The 20,499-nt window shown below is 45.3% G+C and overlaps 1 protein-coding gene across 1 annotated transcript; it reads right to left on the bottom strand.

Moving 5' to 3' along the window:
- Window positions 1-2,446: 2,446 nt before the first annotated feature.
- PTHLH (parathyroid hormone like hormone) lies at window positions 2,447-15,242 on the bottom strand. Its single transcript, XM_051639238.1, has 4 exons — window positions 15,206-15,242; window positions 12,541-12,663; window positions 6,610-7,026; window positions 2,447-2,635 (listed from the first exon to the last, which is right to left on the bottom strand). Exons 2-4 carry the CDS (start codon window positions 12,639-12,641, stop codon window positions 2,626-2,628), a joined length of 528 nt encoding a protein of 175 aa, XP_051495198.1. The 5' UTR covers window positions 12,642-12,663; window positions 15,206-15,242; the 3' UTR covers window positions 2,447-2,625.
- Window positions 15,243-20,499: the final 5,257 nt, after the last annotated feature.

The following is a 20,499-nucleotide window of genomic DNA, read 5'->3' as shown; positions in this document are numbered from 1 at the left end:
TCATTTGGATTGAACTGTCTGACAAACCAAAATCTCCTGAAGATTTTTAGTCCATCTCCCTTCACTGAAGAAAGCAAAACTGCTGTAGCTTGTCTCAGAAATAGGAGTTTTCTGGATTTATCTTCCTGCAAAGCTGAGAGCTCAAAAAAACTTGCCTTCTGCTTTACAGAGTTAAATCCAATGGTCTGCAGCAGTGACTTTCAAACCATAGTCTGTGAATCACAGAATGCACGGAGAGTTTTTACATGATCTCTGTAAAGGTCTTCAAGAAAACTGTTGCTTAAATTTGCTATAATAGCAATTTTTACTTATATAAATTAGAAAAAAAAAAAGCAAGTCCTTAATGGTCAGTGTAAACATATGAGGGATACTGGAGGCACTTCAAAATCAGACCTCAATTTATAAAGTGGCTGGTTCTGTAATGCCAAGGTTTAGCATTTGGGTGCATAATTTTTTTTTTTTTATGCTCTTTGGCCTCCAGTCTGCTGAGCATCATCTTACTGACAAAGATAAATTGCCCCTGCCTGCTGTAGCTTTAGGTTGTAGTTCCAGCTGGGATATGCTGGTAAGTAATCCTGAGACACAAAATCATCTTCTGAATATATTGCAGTTAACTTCAGTTGTATAAACCCCAGCATTAGCTGGATACTATAAATAGGCAGGATGTGCAAGGAGGCCAAGTTGAAAATGTGCAGGAGCCATGCCTTTTTTCTTTAATGCAGCCCCAAAGAAGTGCTACGTTTCATCATGTATAATATTTTTCATCTGAAAGGGAAATGATACACACGTGCTTTTTTGGCTGTAGTAATTAACTGGACATAATGAAGCGCTGGATTTCACACTTTGCAGAAGTGGGTGGGGGAGGATGGATAAGTTTTTCTTAAGTTTTCTTGCTTTGAGTGCTTTCTTGGAGGTAGTTTTCTGCGAGATTGGGTAGAGAGCAGAAATACATCTGGTTTATATTATATAATGGCTGTACTTTGGCAACTGAAAAAGATGGCACTTGAAAAAAAGGAAAGAATAAAAAAGAGAAGCTTGGCAACTACAGAATGGAGCAACAATTATAAGAACTATCTTAAAATTCCCAGGATTTGTAATTTATTTTTCCACGCTTGCGTTTTTCTGATGTTGCTGATGTTAAAGGAGTGAGGTGGAGGAAATTCAGGAGGATTTCACCAAGCAGAGGTACCTTCATGAAAAAAATCTGCTTTATTCAAGTTGCCCCAACAGCAGCTGCTGTGATTAACATGTGGGTGGTAATGAAAGGAATAGGAAGCAGGACTCTTTATGTTCACTTAAAAAAAAAAGTATATAAGAAAATATTTGATATTTTTTTTTTCCCTGGTGTTTTCTTCAGCTAGTGACCATGAAGTAATTAAGATGTCCTCACCCTTAACTGCAACTATATTATGGGTATAAGGCAGAAGTAAAATTATTGCAGATGTTTTTTTGGAAACAGAGCCATGTGAGACATCCTTGTGGTGGGAAAAGTTGTTCAAGCAATGCAACAGTACCTAGTGATGTGTCACCTACTGCAGTTTCAATTTTTTCTTTCTTCTGTATATTCACCCAGGTAACACTCTTCCTTTCCCCTCCCTCCTCCTCTCCCCTCCACCACTTGAACATAAGGTGGTCTTAAAATACAAGGAGCTGAGACCTGTGTGGTAGACACTGTCATCTTTGAGTAAAGCTGGTGGGAGCCGAGGACACTGAGCATCTGTCTATATTCAAGCAAGGCTACAGGGTGTGACATGTGAGCCCTTTCCAAGACTGCAGTAAGCGATGCGTCCTGTGGGGCTGCTTTTTGCATCCTCTCATTTGGAGAACGGAATCCTTTGCAGGGCTGAGAGCTGGTAAGGTTGGGAATCGTGCTTTCCCTGCAGCAGGGGCTGAGCTACATGACAGTCAGTACCCCCCGGTTGTTTAGCAACTTAGCTGACTTGAAATAGAACACTGGAACAAAATACGTTCTGAGTGATTCTTAAGTAAAAGCTAATGTGAAAATGTGGGAGTTTGAACCAATGTAAACACATTAAATTTAAAGCGATTTTCAAATGTAGTAAAGAAATAAAAAAAATAGAGTTCCTGCCCTTGAAATTCCGAAAGGACATATTTTTCCTTCTGAGCCATGGTTTAATTAGATTATATTTTATTAGACATTCTTTACAAATTTTAAAATACTGCTATTATACATGCACAAAGGAAAATCAGCTTGAACACTTGTATGTAGGCATTCACTGAAGTCAACCACAAAACAGGAACATTTGATGTCAGTTATCCATGTACTCGATATGTATATCTAAAGTGCATTATGTTACAAAAAAATATAGAAAGTCAGCAGCACCAGGATATATTCACAAAATAAATACACCAGTCGACAAAATAAATTATGGCAAAGGTGACAATAATAATTGTCTTTGCCTTAGCAAAAAAAGGGGGGGAAAAAACAAAAAAAGGAAAATTCACAATAACCAAATGTGCAGTTTCAGAGAGCGATGGGGGGGGGGAAAGGTTTTATTCTGAGCATTTACAATATTTACAGGTAATAAATATTTTAATACTTCCAATATGTTCACTATTACAGAATACTGCAATATGTCTTCCAAAAACCTCTTGCTGAAAATGTCAGCGCCTCCTGCAAAGGAAAAAAAAGACAGAAAAAAATAAAAAAAATAAATTTCCAAATACATAGGGCACAAAATTAAAAGCAAGAGTGCCACAGGCTATAACTGGTGTTCATTGCTAGTAAACACTTGAAATAACAGAGCCTGTGAAACAATGCTACAGTTTCAGACATCCTTGCAAGACCTCTGCTATATACCCTTCAGTGCAACTCAGCCAGCAGGATGAAGATGTGCAGTTAGTGATGACACTGAGACCACCTACCCCACTGTATTTTACACTCACAGAAATAGGAAGGGGCTCTGGTTTTCTGCAGAGCCTTATGCAACAAGATTGCCCAGTGCTACAGGTAGAAAAACTGCATCAACCTGTAATAAATATGCCAACTGTTAAAAAGTTGGAGAAATGAGAAACTTTGTTTTGAAGGTGAGAAAGTCTTTCTTGAGCACTGGCAATCACATTAACTGTTTGGGTGTGATGCTGGGCTTCTAATTAAAGCAGTCCCACGGGCCTTATTTAGTCTATCTTTCCCACTGACAGACGAGGGTCTGTTTATCTTAGAGGCTGTATTTTTATGCTGTCAGGTACATGAGTTCATGCAGTGCTTATCCAAGAAAGACTGCTCAGGTCTTGGAGTGAACAGATGCTTGGTAACGTGTCTTTAAGCACTTGAATGAATGATAAGGCTATAATACTGAACCTTTCCCTCTGTGAGCCTAAAATGTTGGTCCTGAAAGAAAGGCAGCATCTCGCCTTGCTAAGCTCTGACTCCTGTTGCATTCAGTCAAAGCTGAAACAGTCAGCTGCAGAGAGTCTGAAGATTTGGGAGTTTTCTAAGGCATGCTGGAAGTCTGGCATGAGCTCTGTATGCCTCCCTTCCTTGTGAAGGCAGCAGAACAAAAGCAGCCTGCTCCTACCCTGTCAGTGTAGTACTTCTACTATAGCATTAATTTCAGTTGCTTCCTAGCACTGCTGCAGGAAATGCTGAAAGGTTGAGCTTTTTTCCCCTGCTGTCCCTGTAAAGGGCATATTTCTGTACTGCACATTAGTTCCCTGGGAAATAGCTATAGGATGGAATGTGAAGCTATAGGATGGAGCTGGATTTGCTGAACCTGCAGGTGGTGTTCCACATGGCAGACGTGTGTGGGTGCTAGATACAAGAGAAAGCAAATCCTTGAGAGGGTTCTTTTTTCATGTGCACAGTGAAAGGGGGGCTACATTTAACATTAGAGAGCCTACTTGTCTGAAAGACTTCTTAGGGAATTAGGTAGTAACAGCTTAATTGAATTGGAATGGGAATAGAGCTGGAATATCCATGTGAAATAATTTTTTAAGAGCCTGGAATGAAAATGCTAGCATGAAGCTCTTTCATAATTAACTAGTAGTATTAGGGTGTATTCAGGCTATATTGCAGTATGTATCATAATGGCACACAATTCATACTGCATGGTTGTGTATGTGCATCTGCACTACACACCCCTATTTTTAAGAGGGTGACATTTTCAATTTGACTTGGATTTTGGGCTTTGTTTTAGAGCTTAAGCTGAGCCACATCTTGACCATGGGCTCTGTATTAATGACTAGCCACAAGCTGCTTTCTGTGATTTAGTCTCAGATTTTGCAAGACTGGCTTCTTTTATGAGATACTTCCTGTAGTAAGTAAAAAGATCCAAACAGGGCATTATTTTTTTTGACCCAAACTATCTTCTGGCTTTAACCCAAAATTTTGGGATTGAGATTGGGCAGAGGGCATTGGTACAGGGATTTTAGTTTGGTCTGTTGAGCAGAAAAGAAGTACAGAGATACAGTGAAAAGCATCCTTAAATCTTATCTTGGTTATTCCTTGATATTTGCCCTGCTGCATTATGCATATCCACTCCTTCTCTGTAAAGTAATGATGCTTCTCCTAAGCTGCAGCTAGTCTTAGGGGAGCTACAAATCAACTTCCCCTGCTGCAGCACCTGGAAATCCTGTCTGCACACACCTTCCTTGCCCTCCATCCACAGATAGAGTAGAAAATCCTGATTCAGCTCAGTACAACTGTGGGATCAGCCTCATTCATATGTGGTCACTCTTCCGTCTAAAATGAGCTTTGCCACCTTGTGCCAACAACAGCATAGAAAACTGTGTCGTGCCTGACTCCCCCTGTCTAAAATACATGTCAGGGAGTTGGGACCTTTCATTTGAATTTGGAATCTTTTGACAGCCTGCTGAGATAAGTATAAGCTCATATACTACCAGTCTCTAAAGAACTGAACCAGCATACTATGCCCTGTGCATGTGAAAGAGGAATTTCATTTTCCTGTTTTATGGCTTCTTTTCAACTGATCATCTTCAACTGATTGTCTAAAATATAGGTCCTCTTAGGGAGTCTGTTTCTTGCCATGGAGAAATACTGCATCTTAGGCAATAATATCAGTAAGGTAAAGCCGGATACTGCCTTCAGTAGTCTGCACTCCACAGCAAAGCCAACTGCCTTCAGCCATCCAACCATGATTGAGACAGAAAGGCTAGGTAAGAAGAAAGACTTAAGTACCTTCACCTAAGGAAAGAACTAGGTAAATCAACAGGGTTGTACATGTCACTCTTTTACATATGCTATGGGATATACAACCAAAGACAGAGTAGTAAGAAAAAGGAGTAACAGTCAAAATGCCCGAAGATGGTTCTTTCCTACATTCAAGATTTCTATGTGCTGAAGACAGGTGCTATATACTGGCCACCACAGTTCCTTAACACCTGTTGAAACGTCAGGCATCTCCTGACTGGAGTCCCAGGGCGTGCCTTTCCTAAGGCACTGAGACAAAGCAGCCTCTCTTACTTCACTACTGCTACATCCATGCTAACTGTTTCATGGTCCAGGACGCTGAATGCCTAGCCCCGAATGCCAGTAACTGCTGGAGATTCCAGCAGAAGTTGAGGCCATAGAGCATGTTCCAAATGTGGCCTGTAAGGCTTAACCCAAGACTGGGTTATAGCAAATCCCTCAGCTGGACTCTCTTTCTAAGGTGTTTACTGTGAGCAGGTAGCACTTCTCTTATGTCTCTGTTCTCCCAAAGCAAAGGGGAGGAGAAGGAAGAAGTTTGGGTTTCTTGCTGTTGAAAATGCGAACATTTAAGGAGAACTGAGGGGTGGACTCCTTGGCTTTCACTGCAAGTGTGCAGGCTTCCACTCAAACTGAGATGACTGCAAGTGGATGAGTCACTTGAGGCATCTCAACTGAAGCCTCCAGCTCGCTACTGCTCTGAAAACCCTTCATTGTCACCCATGAGGGAAGCACGTCTCTCTCCAAAAGCAATGCTCAACATTTTTCAGCAGCAACGTAATTGTTTCACAAGCTGGCAAAAAGATGGAGCTGAATTAAAAAATCTTAATGGCAGGGAAAATTTTATGGTGAAAGGCTGGTCTGCCTTGTTTGAAGATATTGCTAAGAGAGAAATTTTCCGTGTTCTCCCCTAAGGTTAAACAATAAAATGAAAAACTGTAAACTAAAGGTAGGAGGGTTGCCAAAAAGGGGAGGCATTGAGAGGGAGGAAAGAAAACTTTGCCATGTTATAGATGTAGAATCCTGAATAAAACTCAAAGCTTTCAATCTGCTGAGGCCCAAGCATGGGACCAAGATCTGATGAGACAGACACTACAGTTCAAACAGGAAAAGACATTTTAATGTCTATGATGTGCTTTCTTTTTGCAGAAATAACTTAACTTACTGCTCGCTCGGCTGCAGGAAGCTCATTCTGGCAATAAGGGGTTTACCTGATTTGTCTGTCCTAGGAGAGACTGATTTTGTCACCAGTGCAAAGTGGAAAGAGTACTTACCTCCAGAAAGCACCTTGAGACTGTACTGCTTGAAAAGCCACTGCCCAGTTATGAGCCCAAATTTGTGCTACTACTCCAGGTTTGAGTGGGGCCTTGACCTCACACACTGATGGACAGCCATTTCAGAAAATAGATGGTGTGCCCCCCAAAAGGATAGAGCAGAATTACCTTAAAGTGTGATTATGTGTAGTAACAGAGTTGTCCAAGAGTGGGCTCTCAGTTGTGCCACTTTCGTACATGCCAGAATTTAGCCAAGCTGAGCGGGCTCGCCTCTTTTTCTTCTCTTGCTCCTTACGTTTTCCAGGCTTGGCTTTCTTTTTCTTCCCCGATACCTTCAGGGGCTGCTCCTTGTAGGTCTGTGATTTGTTTGTCTCCTGAGTTAGGTATCTGCCCTCATCCTCAAATCGGACAGGGTAGTTCTTCGTGTTGGTAGCAGGCTTAGGGTTCGGTGAAACCTCTGAAGTCGCACGGATTTCTGCAGTGTTGACACCTTCAATTAAATTTTGAAGGAATATTCTTCTTCGTAAGTCTTGGATTGACTTGCCCTTGTCATGCAACAGCTGGTGCTCAGATACAGCCCGTTTGCTACAGATAGAGAAGAGAGGAGGGGAAAAAAAACACATTTAGGATTTGGTTATTGCCCAGTACTTGGCAGAGTTCCTCTCTCCTCTGGCAGTGGTGGCCACAGTGACTGTGTAGAAGCCCTCACACTTGGAGACATCCAGTTAAGTCAGACTGCTGGAGCAAGTCCTGCTTCTCAGAGTAGCTGTTCCCTACAGAGATGGGAAAGACCTAAGCGGGTAATAATTCTCAGCTGACCCATCACACACCACTGGGCCAGGAGTTGGATTAGTCACTGCTCTTTTCTAGGAAAGCATGACAACGCTTAATATATCACACTTCAGGCAGTAAAGGCAGGAAGGCAGTTGTCAGAGATAGCAAAACTAAAGGGTCAGATAATGGAGCACTGCAGTCAAGCAAGAGAGGGAATAATAAGCAATGTTATTGAAGCCAGAAGCAGTGTTTGTACAGCATCATTGTAATAATTTTCTTCTGCTCAGTCATGTACTTAAAAAACATGAATAAACACGTAAAAGAGCATTGCATCTCTAAATTTAAATAAGTGCAATTGCAAGAGCATGATGGAAAAAAACCCCACAGCTTGAATTTGGGTGCCTAAAACGTAAGCACTTCAGTCCGTAACGAGCTATCCAGAGAGGCAGCATTCTGAGCATCAGCAGACCTGAGCCTCAGCCACTCTTGTTGATTTTACTGCTTGGCCACTTGTGTCTAATCATGCTTTTAGGTGCCTTTCTAGTATTCTTTTAGGCGTGAACTTTTGAGGCTGAGTTTTATGCTAGCTCTCTTCACTGGATCTTCTTCAAGAGCATCCTGGTTTGTTTGAGTGGGTCTCTGGTACTTTTCCAGAGTTTGTGGCCTTTTGGTTCACTATCTTCTGTCTCATTTTTGAGGAATGGCAGGTGGATAGCTATCTGTATTTTAGACACGTTGTACCGGAAAAGAAGGTATGAAACATCTTAGGAAAGAAGATATAAGTGGCACCTGGATAATATAACACTGTGACAAAATACATGTTTTTTCCTTGATGTGGGATAGACATGCAGCTGCATTGTGAACCACAGAAAAAGCACAAACTGGGATTTTAGCTGTGTTCCCATGAATGCTATAATACAGTTCATGCTTCCAATTGCCCTACTTCAGTGTGCTGAGATTGGCTACATATCTTCTCATCTTGCATCAGGGTACTGCATGTGACTGGATTCTTACTGGCCAAAGAAAATGAATTCACTGCCTTGCCTCTCTTACAATAATTTGGTCAGTTAGCTGGAGAAGAAGTTGTTTCTGCATGTGGGTGAAATGGGAGAAGACACATAACTGTGAATGAATATTCCTTCCTTCTGTCCCATCCCCAGTTATCTGGCTCTGTTACCAGGTTTCCAAATGTGGTGGACAAAGATGGTATGCTAAATGACTGGGAGTGTTCTGCAATCCATCTTTCTCAGTCCTTTCAGCCAAACTCTTTAAATTTGTGACTCTCTCAACAGCACAGCTAATTGAAATTGGCAACTTCAAGCAGTGTTGGTTTAAGATCATCCCCTCCACTTTTTGTCTTTGTGAACCTGCACTTTTAAAGTATTGTCTTCAAATGATGGGTTCAAGTGCTAATATATCTGTGTTACTCAGTGTAAAATACACACAGCAGCTTTCCCCCATTCCACAATGAGACTCAAAGATGGCCATTGGTTTTTTTTTCATACAGTAGGGTTTGCTCAAAATCAGGCCTAGATATACTGAGACTTGTGAGCACACATTTCACCAAACATTGTCTATGTTCTAAGCATCCCCAGATCAGTTTTGGATAACTTAAGGCTTTAGGGCAAGCATTTTATGCCCTTTGGCTTCATGTCCCAAAGCAAAAATGCAATGTGATATAACCGACCTGAACCCATCACATTTCTTTCTCTTCAGTGCAGCTGTGATCATTAACACAAGCTCAAGATCTCCCCCAGGAGAGTTTTTTTGACCAGTGCAGTCCCTGAAGCTCTCCAACAGCCATCTCTAACAACCTTCTCATTAAGGTCAGGCTGATTTGCCAGCATGCTGATAAAACTAGCACCTAGGACTCCTCTGAGTGGCATAGTCAAGCTGTCCACTGCTGCTCATGGTACACTCCTAGCTTCAGTAGTCTGTTTTCCCAGGTTATTTGCATGGGAAATGCAGTTCTTCTTTCACTCTTCTAGTTTATAAAAAGCATACAAATCTTAGTGCTTTACTGAGCCTAAAACAGCATGTCTCATGTGATGAGCAAAGCTTTCCTACCGCCTCTTGTAAACTGCCAAGGATAATTCTTTTTATCACAGACAACCTAAAGCTGCCTTAATCCTATAATGTGTATTTGGTCAATTTACCCAACTGTGACAATATCTTGAATCTCTAAAGCCTGTTATTAAAGTCCTCCTGATTGAAAAGCTATTCCATTTTACAGAGCTGAAACCTAAAGATTTGGTTCCAGTACACACAAGGCAGTCAAAGAGCATTACAAGATCCACATCTTGAGTGAGTGTGCATTTCCAAAATAATGCAGGGATTGACGTGTGAGGGGTTGGTGTGCCAAAGAGGGTGGGTTTCTGTTTAAATGTCTGTATGATATTTAGCATCAAGTCTGGCCCCAAATAACATTCTGCTGTTGCAGATGATTGTATAACATTACGTAGTGTTACATTTCACATGACTTCTATTACTCAGCCAGACTTAAGGATTACATTTTGCCTACCAATTTCCTTTGTATGCTCTCAATCAAAAAACTCCTTAAAAACAAAGATGTGGCAGATCTGTATCTCTTTGACCTTCTGCCTCCTGCCTAAGTTATTCAAACAACTCCTGTGTTTGTAAATCAAGGAAAAATACTTGCCCAAGAAGGTTGATGTAAGCAGTGCTTCACAATGGAGATATCAAGAGTATCTCACCCTCCCCACACACAGAATAGAAAGGCAATGGAGATCGGAATGATTGCATTCACGTGTTGGGTATGGTATGCAAGAAATACTAGGCTGTTAGGGTTAAGATGACCCACTAGGGGTCCCTTCCATCCTTCTATAAAATCCACCTCTCATTCAAGGAAAAAGAGTCTGACCCCAAACCAAGCACAGCAAATGCTAAGCTTACATGTGGTAGACACTTCTGAGAGAAGGATGTTGATGGTTTCTATTTGACCGGAGTGTCCAAACTAATCACTGTATCCAAGTACACTATGCACATCTAAGACTTAATGTCTCGTAATGGGGAAAACAGTAGAAATCCATGACTTGTGACTATCCTGACTTCATGTACTTTCAGATAAGCTGTACTTTTCAGGCACATTCCTTCTTTTTTTCCCTGCAGATATCTAGCGTCACCGAGAGGCAACATTCTTCAAGCAACAACTTTCTGTCCCAGAGTTGCTCTTATTTAACCATTATTATCCTTGACTATTCACGTTTTGCGTGTTCATAGGTTCAGCAAAAAAATGGCAAAGGATTTAGTCAGCTTTCTGCCTGGATTTTGCAAGACTGTGTGCCCTTGCCACTGGCTCCAGAGAGAATGAAAACTGCACAACCTATCTCAGGGTTAGGAAAAATATTTTTAACAGATCTGGGGACATGATGCTACAGTGTCTGGGCAAGCTGATAAAAAGATCTAATTTCACTTTGAGGCATTACTGGGTTTCTCTGAAGTTCTTCAGCAGCTAAAGCATTTCTATAACAAATAATACTTCTGGTCATCTTTTCTTGGGACAATTTGCTATTGCTTTTAATGGGAGATTTGCCTCAGTAAACTCCGTAGAACCTGGCCTATGTAATTTTGATTATTTGTGCATGGCTATAATAATGTGCTTCAGTATTTTCACCCGTTCCTGGTTTAAGCCTTTGACAGGGAAAAAAAAATAATAAATAAATCTCTAGGCTTAAGTGAGTTATTAACCATTAACTCTAGGAATGGTTTGTGGTGACATTAAAACAGGACACATGTTTGAGTGTGGTGTCTGTGTTTGTGCTGTACCCACAAACAAAACTACGTGAATGCCACTAACTGACAGCTAACTGGTTTCTTCTGTGTGTTTTACATGCCATTGACTGTTTAGCTTCCACTTTTTTCCCCCCTGTCAGGATGGAATGGGGATGTTGCTAAGACCTCTAGTCCTGACCTTTAAAAACGAGTGTTAGAGCAACACTAGCTTCGAAAAGAGAGAGAATATTTCTTAGCAAATTTAGCTTTTTTTAAAAAGAAATTTGGCTTAGATCCAGGTCAGAGATTTTTAGCCAAGGAAAAACAGCATTTTACTGTACTGCAGTTATTTTCCTTTTCTGCTTGTTTCTGAAACCAAAGTTTGGTTCCTCTGTATCCCAAGGGAAGGAAATGGTCTCAAATGGAAGAAATAGCTCAACAATAATTTGCAGGAGTACAAAACAGCTCAGCAATAATGGAGTGGGGAGAATACTCTGTAGATTTATCAGCAATAACATGTTCTACACAATTTGCTGTAGGAGATGTGTAATAGCTGTCAGCCTGTTGCCAAAGTTTAGGTGTGTCTGAAGTCACTTCACCTGAGGGATTTTTTTGGTTGCTTAAGTGGCAGAGGAAGTACTATTTGGAGACCTTGTTCTTACGTATGTAACAAAGCAGTTACAAGAAAACCAAGCTGAAATTGTTTGCCGTGTCATGTTTCCTTGTAAATCGTGATTGGATTTTCCAGTGTGCTTTCTCCAATCTGACTTCCTTTTGAACTTCCTAACAATACAGCCCTCCACAGCATGACTGAAGTGTTTCTTCCTTAGAAAATCTGATGCAAGTCCAGTGAAAACCAGTGACTTAGATGTGTGAAACAGCTGCTCCTACATCATCCCAGCAGCTTCTCTTCTGCACTTTTCATAGGGGGTATAAGTATAAACCAGGCTGATTATTTTGGAAAGAGCAAAGAGGTCACTTCCTGAACAGACAAGTCACATTACAATTTATCAAAAAAGCATGCTTCTGCCTCCAGGTCAGATACTGGACTCCCTTTGGATATTTTAATTATTATTTTATTTTCCTAAAGTGACAGAAATCCAAAGAAATCGTTCACTACTTCGATTTCATGGTGGCCCTCACTGATGCATGTTTCCCCCCCCGCCCTAATCAATATTGGCTCCATGCCAGGGCCGGAGACGGATAATGGTACTTGGCGTAGCATCCAGCAGTTTGACAAACCGGGATGCTCCCGGCTGGGACCGTCCCAGAGCGCAGAGAGAGGTGCAACGGGCTGGGCAGGTCCCCAGCTGCATTGCTGCTCCCCAGCTTGCACATCCCCTTCCCAAACGCTTTCTAAGTTCGGGCAGCTGAAAAGCGCCCTTCTCCTGCCCATCCCTGAGACACCACCGGTGAGTACCTGAAGCAGGTAACCCGGGGCGGTGCCGGGAGCGCTGCTGGGGCTGCCACCACCCCCGGACCCCTGGCCCCGGGCTGCTCCGGCCGCCAGCCCCCCGGGGCCCCGTCACCTCCCTCCCCACCCGCCCCGAAGCGAGAGGGGTGGGGGGAGAAACCAAAACGAGAGAAACTCACAGTCTGCGGCTGATCCCCTCGACTGATCTCCCGTAAGAGGGCACGGAGTAGCTCAGCAGAAACACTGCGAAACTCCACTGCTGGAAGAGTTTAGTGAACATTGTATCCGCCGGGTCTTAAAACCTGCAAGGAAAGGGAGGTCAGTCCCGAGGGACACATGCGCCAGCGCCGTCCTCAAGAGCTCCCCGCTTTCGGCTCTACCAGCTCCGAGGCTGTGAAGCAAAAACAAACTTTCTGAGCTCTCGGCAGCTGCTCGCTTCTTCCAAACTTCGGTCCGTCTCTCTCCCTTGTTGACTGTCTCTCCTTCCTTCCCTCCCTCCCTCCCTCTCTCCCTCCCTCCCTTCTTCCCTCCCTCCCTCCCTCTCTCTGTCTCTCGCTGCTCGGAGGCAAGATTTCTCTCCAGATTAGTTGCAACAACCATCTACTTCGTATTTGAATCGGGTTAGAGGGAACGTTCATCTGTCTGCCTGAGCCCTGTTCAATTCCAGCCCTCTGAGCCGCTCTGCAGATAAGGAAAGATTCCCAAAAGTCAGCTCAGCTCCTCTGTAAACACACACACACACACAGGCACAAAGATTCAGGCTAGGGCGGGGGGAGACAACCCATCTATACATGTCTTTAAGTATACCTCTGGCAAAACAAATCAATAAATAAACAAATGGTCAGGTTCACGTCCTTTGCTTGCGGAAAGCTGGATCCCTAACAGTGACAGCGCAGGGGGAATGAAGCAAGCAGAGCTGCCTAAGCTGGAGAGCCCGAGAGGTCTGAGGGGAGGCTCAGGGACTGGGAAGCACGCTTGGCTCCGCAGGTTGGGTTGGGCTGGAGCCGGCGATGTTCACACGCTCCGAAGCAGCCGCTGGGAGACCTGCGGCAGGACGCGGAGTTTTGCAAAGAGATGGCGCCCTCGGAACATGTGCAGAGAGAGCGCCAGAGGCCAGACGGGATACCCACAGCCAAAAAGGAGACTAGAAATCAGCGCTTCCCGGGACGGGAGTCAAAAAGGAGCGGAGAAAGGGAAACACCCGACAGCACACGCACTCAGCAGAGCCTGAGGACGCCTACCAAGCTCTTCGCATCTTCTGCAGCCTGGCTCCTCTCCCTTCTCTCTCGTTCCCCCCTCCACCTCTCCCTTTTTGTGTTCACCCCTAGGTCAGCGCCTCCCCTGCTGCAGCACGGTGGAAAGGGTCGGTCTCCCCATCCGTCGGGGTAGTTTTTAGCTCAAGCCCCAAACCCCAGCCTACTGACCCTTGCCGCCTTTCCTTTCACACACCTACCGTTGTTCGCCGCAGTTCCCCTATTTGCTGGAGGGCTGATTCCTAATGCTGTTAATTGTACGCGAGTAACGGGGAGGGGGAGTTAAGAGGGAGGGCCGGGGGAAGAACTCGCAGTCTATGAACACAGGCGCTCCTAGCCAAAAAAAGTAAATTAGTGGAAAGTTTTCTCCTCCTCTCCCTCTTTCGCCTTCCACTTCGCCCTCCGTCAATCCGGCCAGGGCGTTGCAAGTATCTGTGTCAGGTCGCGCTGCCATGCGGGGCGGGCAGCGGCGGTGCCCGGAGCTGCGGGGGCACGGCCAGCTCCCTCCCCGCCTCTCTTCCCGCACCCCGCCGCCGACCCACCGCCCCCCGCGTCCTACCGGCAGCCCCTCACCTCCCCCGACGGAGAGACCAGGCTTTTCCATCACAGGAAAACACTTCTGTAAAAAGCAAAGGTAACCCAATCCGCCCCGTTTTTACAGCCGGCTTAGGGCAAGAACCTGCCCCCGGCTATTCCGAAGAACTGCACCGGGAGAAAGCCGGGCGGATGCGGGGGGGCTCTGGTGTGCCCCTTGCCTCCACCTCCCGGCGACTCTTCGAAAGAGAAAATCCTTTCCAAGCCCATCTCCTGTTCGACGGCAGAGGCTGCGCTCTCCCTCACGCTGTGACCCTGCCCATGTAGGCAGCAACGGGCACCTGGGGACGCCGGCTCAGCCCCCTTAGCATCCCGGGACCCCTCACTCCTCCACAACCTCCCCGGAAAGACCTGCCCGCGGGCACCGCAGCTGCCCTCAGGTACCGACGGGTCGCTCCTTTCTGCCACTGACAACCTGATTTACACCAAATGCTTTCCCAACACCCTCGCAAGCCGCAACAAAACACTGAGGTGTGCCGGCTGGCTGCTCCTTTTCATCCCCTCCCCGTATGAAGGAAGCCCTTCTGGAGAAAGTTTAGGTGCAAAGCGGGTAATTTTTCTACCTGGAGGTTATTTTGCTGTCAACTACACTCGACGCCACAGTTTCAAAGCCTAGCTCCTTCGCCGAATTTGATATCGCAAAGACAAATAAAACAGAAAACACAAGAGCTAAACAGAAATCATGCTGAAAACATGACATCTTTTATGCTATAAATAAACTCCCTAAACACCTGGGAGGCTATACATTAAAATGCATAGCTAATAAGCTTCTTTGAGTTACACTGCCCTGTCGACTAATTAAAATTAGTTGTGACATCCCCCGAAAACAACTCCACACACTCACAGGTCTACTGCTGATGCTGAAGGTAAAACGTCCATCAATTATTTTTTAGAATTTCCTTTCCCCCAGAAATAAATAATTACCCCCCCTCCAACCCTTACAGATTCAGGAAAAATAAATAGCCTTTACAAACTTGGAATACTGAAGCTTCTTCACCTTTTCCTTGAGTTAGAGCTCTCTGTGCCTCTCAGAGATCACCCTGGCCAACAGTGGTTGATCTTCTCAGCAATCGCTTCCAAAACTATGTTCTATCCTTAAGAAAAAGAAAAAAAAAAAAAGTGAAATAAATAAAAAAGTAATAGTTTTCAAAAGAACTCCAGCCCTACAGAATTTGTATTCTGCCTGCAACAGATGAATGCTAAATAAAGGCTATTAAAAGCAGGTGCTTTTCCCCCTTGCTGCTCTTTTTATTATGAAGAACAGAAACTTCTCCTAATATATATAGTGAGGAAGACCCTTCTCTATTGCTTTTATTGAAAGGACCAAACTTGTGACATCACTAAGCACCTTCCTATGGCTGAGTTTGCCTCTTCTCTGCTTTAGTGGTCTTGGGAAAAAAAAAAAAAAAAAAAAAAAAAAAAAAAAAAAAAAGCAACCGACGATGGCTTTGCTAATATGGCAGGAACTGAGCAATGCCAAATCCGTTTAGGAGATTTGCCATGATAGCATGATACCGTGCCCTTTCCCCCGCCCCCCCTCCGCTCCCCAGTCCCCTCCCAAGGCCCTCCCCACCATGCTCTGAAGTCTGTCCTCTGCAACCGGCGCAGCCCTTTTTCTCCTGCCACCTATACAAATGCTTTAACCCGTGAGCAAACTTCTCCCGGTACCTCGCCTCACCGCAAGCCTGGGCCCTCCTCCATGGGAGGACGGGACGAAAAATCCTCTCTAGCCAGGTTTAACAACCCCACCAACCACCACCCTATCCCCTTCGGATGGAGTGGGGGATGCGCACCCGAGAAAGCGGCTCTCAGAAGGGACCGGCCGTCACCTGCAGCATCTCACCCCGCCGACCCCGGCTGCTCCTCCCCGCCAGCTCCAGGTGTCCCCTGGCCTCGGGGGAGTGAGAGGCTGGACCGGAGGAAGGACTTGGCGGAGAGATGCTTTGGCGCAGGCATGGAGACGGGAATTCCTGCCATCCCCGTCCCAACACCTGCGCCAAAGCATCGCTCCGCGGCACAGGGCACCACCGGGCACAGCAGCTCCCCCGTCTAGCAGCCGGGAAAAGCCGGAGCTCTGCTGGGGTTCCACCTGCCGGTGCCGGGGTTACGGCAGGGCTCCCCGCCAAGGCCAAGGGCTTGCGGCAGCTGCTCGTTTTCCCAGCCGGGGCGCGCGGAGGGACTGGTGGTTTTGTCGGGCTTGGAAAAGGTTTCAGTGGCGGGGAGGTGAGGCAAAACCCGGTGTTTGCCTTTATGGTCAAGTCCTCCCTGCCGCGACAAGGCAAACCTTATCGTTTTAGGGTTTTTCCTCCCTTCTCTCCACTCTTCCTGCCTCAAAGACAATGAGATTTTGGCAGGATGCAGCGCTTGGCTTCAGCCTACTTTTTCCATATGTATAAACCGACATAAATCAGCTTTCCTACGAGGAAGTTGACCTGTGAGTTTGGCTATGAAGGTAAGTCCCTGTTCCAGGTTTGGCACGGAATTCCTGATGAGGGAATAGGGCCAGGGGCTGCAGGCGGGTGAGTGACCGAGCTCCCCCCAAAAGACGCCTGGGAGCGAAACCTTTCCCTGAAATAAAAGCCGACAAGTGGGACACTTTCAGCTAATTGGGGAGGAGGGGCCATGGCAGCCCAAAGGGACAGAAAGAAATAATTACTATCCCCCCGCCCCGTGCTCGAAAACAGGCTGAATCCTCGGCTCTGCAAGCTGCCCATCCCTCACCTCTGCGGAGTTCCACCTCTCCCTTCTCCCGCTTGTTTTATTCACAATAAAACATTTTCGTCATTTCCCCTCCCAAATTCCTATAACCTCAGTTGCACTCGTCCAGGGCTTCGGTTCAGACAGGGAGTTCAACCTCCCCGGTCTTCCCAGGGTGGAAAAAAATGGTGTTCAGAAAAAAAAAAAAAAACAACACAGGACAACCAACCCAAAAAAAGCCCCCAACCAAACCAAAACAAAAAAGACAACACAGGCTCGCTGGCTGCTTGAGAGTCTGGCGGGTACGGGGAGGGAGCGGCAAAGAGCGATTGCTGGGTTCGTCCTGCGAGGACGAGGGAGAAATCCCCTGGGATTTGCACAAAACCCGTGTTCCTGCAAGGTTCAAAGCCGGAGAGCGCAGCGCTCTGCAGGCGAGGTGCGAAGTCCCAGGGTTTGGTTTCTTGTTTTGTTTTGTTTTGTTTTGTTTTGTTTTGTTTTTTTCCCAAAGCTCCCAGGGTGGTCCTGAGGGCAAGGCTGTTATGCAGACGGTAGCAAACGCAATTACTTGCAGCTTTGGGCGGGTTTTCTAGCACATCCACATTCTTGCCCGAAACCCAGCCCGGTTGCCCGCTGCTGCCCTCACGTCCGGTAAAGGTTGTCTACCTGCCCGCTGACTCCTCCGTGGCTCTCAGGGATTTAGAAGCTCCTCAGTCCACGTCTGACGTGCTTTAATCTTCTAATTGGGTGAAAAGATAGCTTGGGGAGAAAGACAAAACCGTTGTGGTTTTGGTTTTTTTCCCCTCCCCATTAGCAAGACCCAGACGTTTCGTGACACTCCATCCGCGCACACTAATCTCTTTTATTAAACAATGACAGAGCAGCTGAGCAGAGCTGCCTCTCCCACCCGAGAAGCGGCCGGAGCTCGGAGCTCCCCAAGTTCAGCTGTTGACAACAACGCGCCGTTTATTCAGAAAATATGCATTTAATTTAACGCGCTCGGGAAAGGCGGGGTGGGGGGGAGAAAAAAAAGGCAAAAAAAAGCGCTGTGTGGTGTCTGGTTCCTAGAATCCAGTAGACACCGAAAGGAGTAATTTTCAAATCTGAGGGCCAAGAAAGAGTCAAGCTATGAATTCCCCAAGCCTGCCCTTGCAACCCCCCTCCCGGCGGCGTGGCCGGGCTCCAGCGGGCGGCGGGGCCGGGGAGCCCCGGTGAGCTGTCCATGGTGGTGCCGGCGCCCCGTTCCCCCCCCACCCACCGTCCCACCCACCCAGCGACCGCCGCCGGACCCCTGCCCCGGCTGCCCCCGGCCCCCGGCCCCGTGAGGAGCAGGGGTGCAGCCCAGCAAGGTGTGTGAGCGGCTCCCCGAGCCTGCCGCCTTCTGCTAAGGTTCAGCCATCCAGCCGATCCGTGCCGCTCCCACTCAGAGAGCCTCCGCGCGAGTCCTAGTCTGTGGGTTAAGCAGCCTGAAAGCAACGGAGCAGCTGTTTTTACACCTCTGGTGGAGGGAGGGTTACACACGCACCCACTGGAAATGTTCGCGGCACTTCCAGTGCTCCAAGGATGCGTGTATTTTCACTTACTCCTCTGAAAACCTCAGCTGTTAAGATGCCTCTCTCTAGGTCTGGACTTGACTTCAGCATTTAATGTCTCTTAACACATAATGGGCCGTTTTACTTATTTCTTTTTTTGTGAGTCAATACCTATTAATTACCTACAGGAACAAACGTGTCTGATCTATTTAACTAACACAAGACTATTACCACGCTGGGCTGGCTGGAGAACAAGAATTCAGTGCAAAGGAGGGGGATGGGGGGAGCTTTACAATTTGTTTTTGTGCTATGTTGGCACATACATTTTTCTGCGAGGAGACAGACTCACCTCCTGCCTTGGAGTAGCTTAGTGGTTAGTGTACTCATCTGGGATGCAGGACACCAGATTTCAAGCCCTTCCCATCTCTGATTCAGAGCCCTAATCCCTGAACTGTTGGCTTCACTCAGTTCCATCTCAGACCTAAAAACCTTTTTGATGATACTCGTGATGAATTTTCAACGGACAAAAAACGAATGTTCAGCTAAGGAAAATTTCCCGTCTAACAGTTGTGATGAGCAGACTGGGACTTTCAGTTAAACAAGGAGAATTCCAGACTCCCATCATAGAACAATGGAAGGGAATCCCAAGTTGTGAAAAGAAGTAGTGTGGCAGGAAAAAGGAAGGAGTCTCCTTCGTCAGTGGCACGCTGGGCCGGTGGTAAAGGCACATCTTCCTTAGCTTTAAATTTGCAGTTTCAAATAAAAGGACTCCGTCCTTCCTCATGGGCTCATGGGGCTAGCATGGTTAAGGTAACCCTTCCTTAGATAAAGCTTTAGTTGATTTGTTGATTTTTTTTTTCTATTTTTTTTTTCCTTTTTTTCTTTTTCTTTACCAAACAGAACACAAGAGAGAGTCACACATAGGATTGTACCAAGCTGCATTTGACTTCCCAGCTCAGACCACAGGCTGCCTTTCCACCCCTGGGCTCATGGAAGTAACTTGCTTGTGTGAGGCTTGAAGTCATGTCTGTGAATCTGGATAGCAAGGTACTGCAACGTGCTGTACCATGGGCATAGCATTTATTTGTCAGCCTTTCTTAAAACCATATTTTTCATCTTTGTTTCATGCATTTTGGCTTTTAATAATCTAAGTTTATGTGTGTTTTTTTTTCTTTTTTCTTGTAATCTCCAGTTTGTGTTCCAGAAACTGTGCTGCTTGTTGTTGTTTGTTTTAAAACATGGAGGTGACTGGAACTTTTACATGCACCTTCAGCTTCAACTCAGATGTGCTTTGCTCCTTCATTTGCTCCTATACAAGTAAAATTGTCCTGCATCCTCTCCTTTCATACCACATTAATTATTCATTTTTATATCCCTAATTCCCATTGGAATAAACTACATCTTTAAACTTTTCCCAGAAATCATGGGATCTGGTCCAGCTTTCACTGAAGCAAAATTGATTCCCTTCATTCACTTTATTTGGATGGTGGTCAGCATCTTACATGGCTATCCCTTCTCCAAATTTTGAATGTTCTTTGATCTCACAGTGTGGTTACTTTTTCAGACATGATGTCCCATAGGGTGTGAAGCCTAAGCCGTAATAAGCAAAGTGGAATGACCACCTGACTTGCTTTAAAGATGCCATGCATGGTGAAATGTAGCCCACAGAGCTACCCATGACATGCTACATAACCAACTTGGGCAGCAGGAGATGTGAGCAAGCACATTTTCAGAGGAGCTTCAATTAATGCTTGCATGTTAGGGTTCTAAATTTACTAGCTTATCAAATGTGAAATCCAATTAACTTGGATAAATAAATAAGGATTAACTATAAAAGTTTCGTGTTATCTGTTATTTGTATATCTTAAAGATATTAAACTGTTTCTTATATCATTCTAACATTTCGTCTTACACTGAGATTAAGTTAATTGCTCTTTCATCTCCAGATCTCATCTCTCCTAAAAACAGAAACAATATTCTGTGTGTTTGGTCTGACCTACCAATGGTACTCTTCTAACTGGTCTAAAAGCTGGTGGGGTTTTTTTTGTTTGTTTCTTAGGAATAT

Source organism: Apus apus, chromosome 1 (assembly GCF_020740795.1).
Source record: "Apus apus isolate bApuApu2 chromosome 1, bApuApu2.pri.cur, whole genome shotgun sequence".
Classification (NCBI taxonomy): Eukaryota; Metazoa; Chordata; class Aves; order Apodiformes; family Apodidae; genus Apus; species Apus apus.
The sequence above is the reverse complement of the archived record's forward strand: the minus strand, read 5'-3'. Positions and strand labels throughout refer to the sequence as shown.

Excerpts from the sequence above, each read along its gene's own strand:
- PTHLH (XM_051639238.1), bottom strand. The coding sequence starts at position 12,641 with ATGTTCACTAAACTCTTCCAGCAGTGGAGTTTCGCAGTGTTTCTGCTG. Across the intron at positions 7,027-12,540 it reads GAGGGGATCAGCCGCAGACT|CAAACGGGCTGTATCTGAGC; the intron begins GTGAGTTTCTCT and ends CTCTATCTGTAG.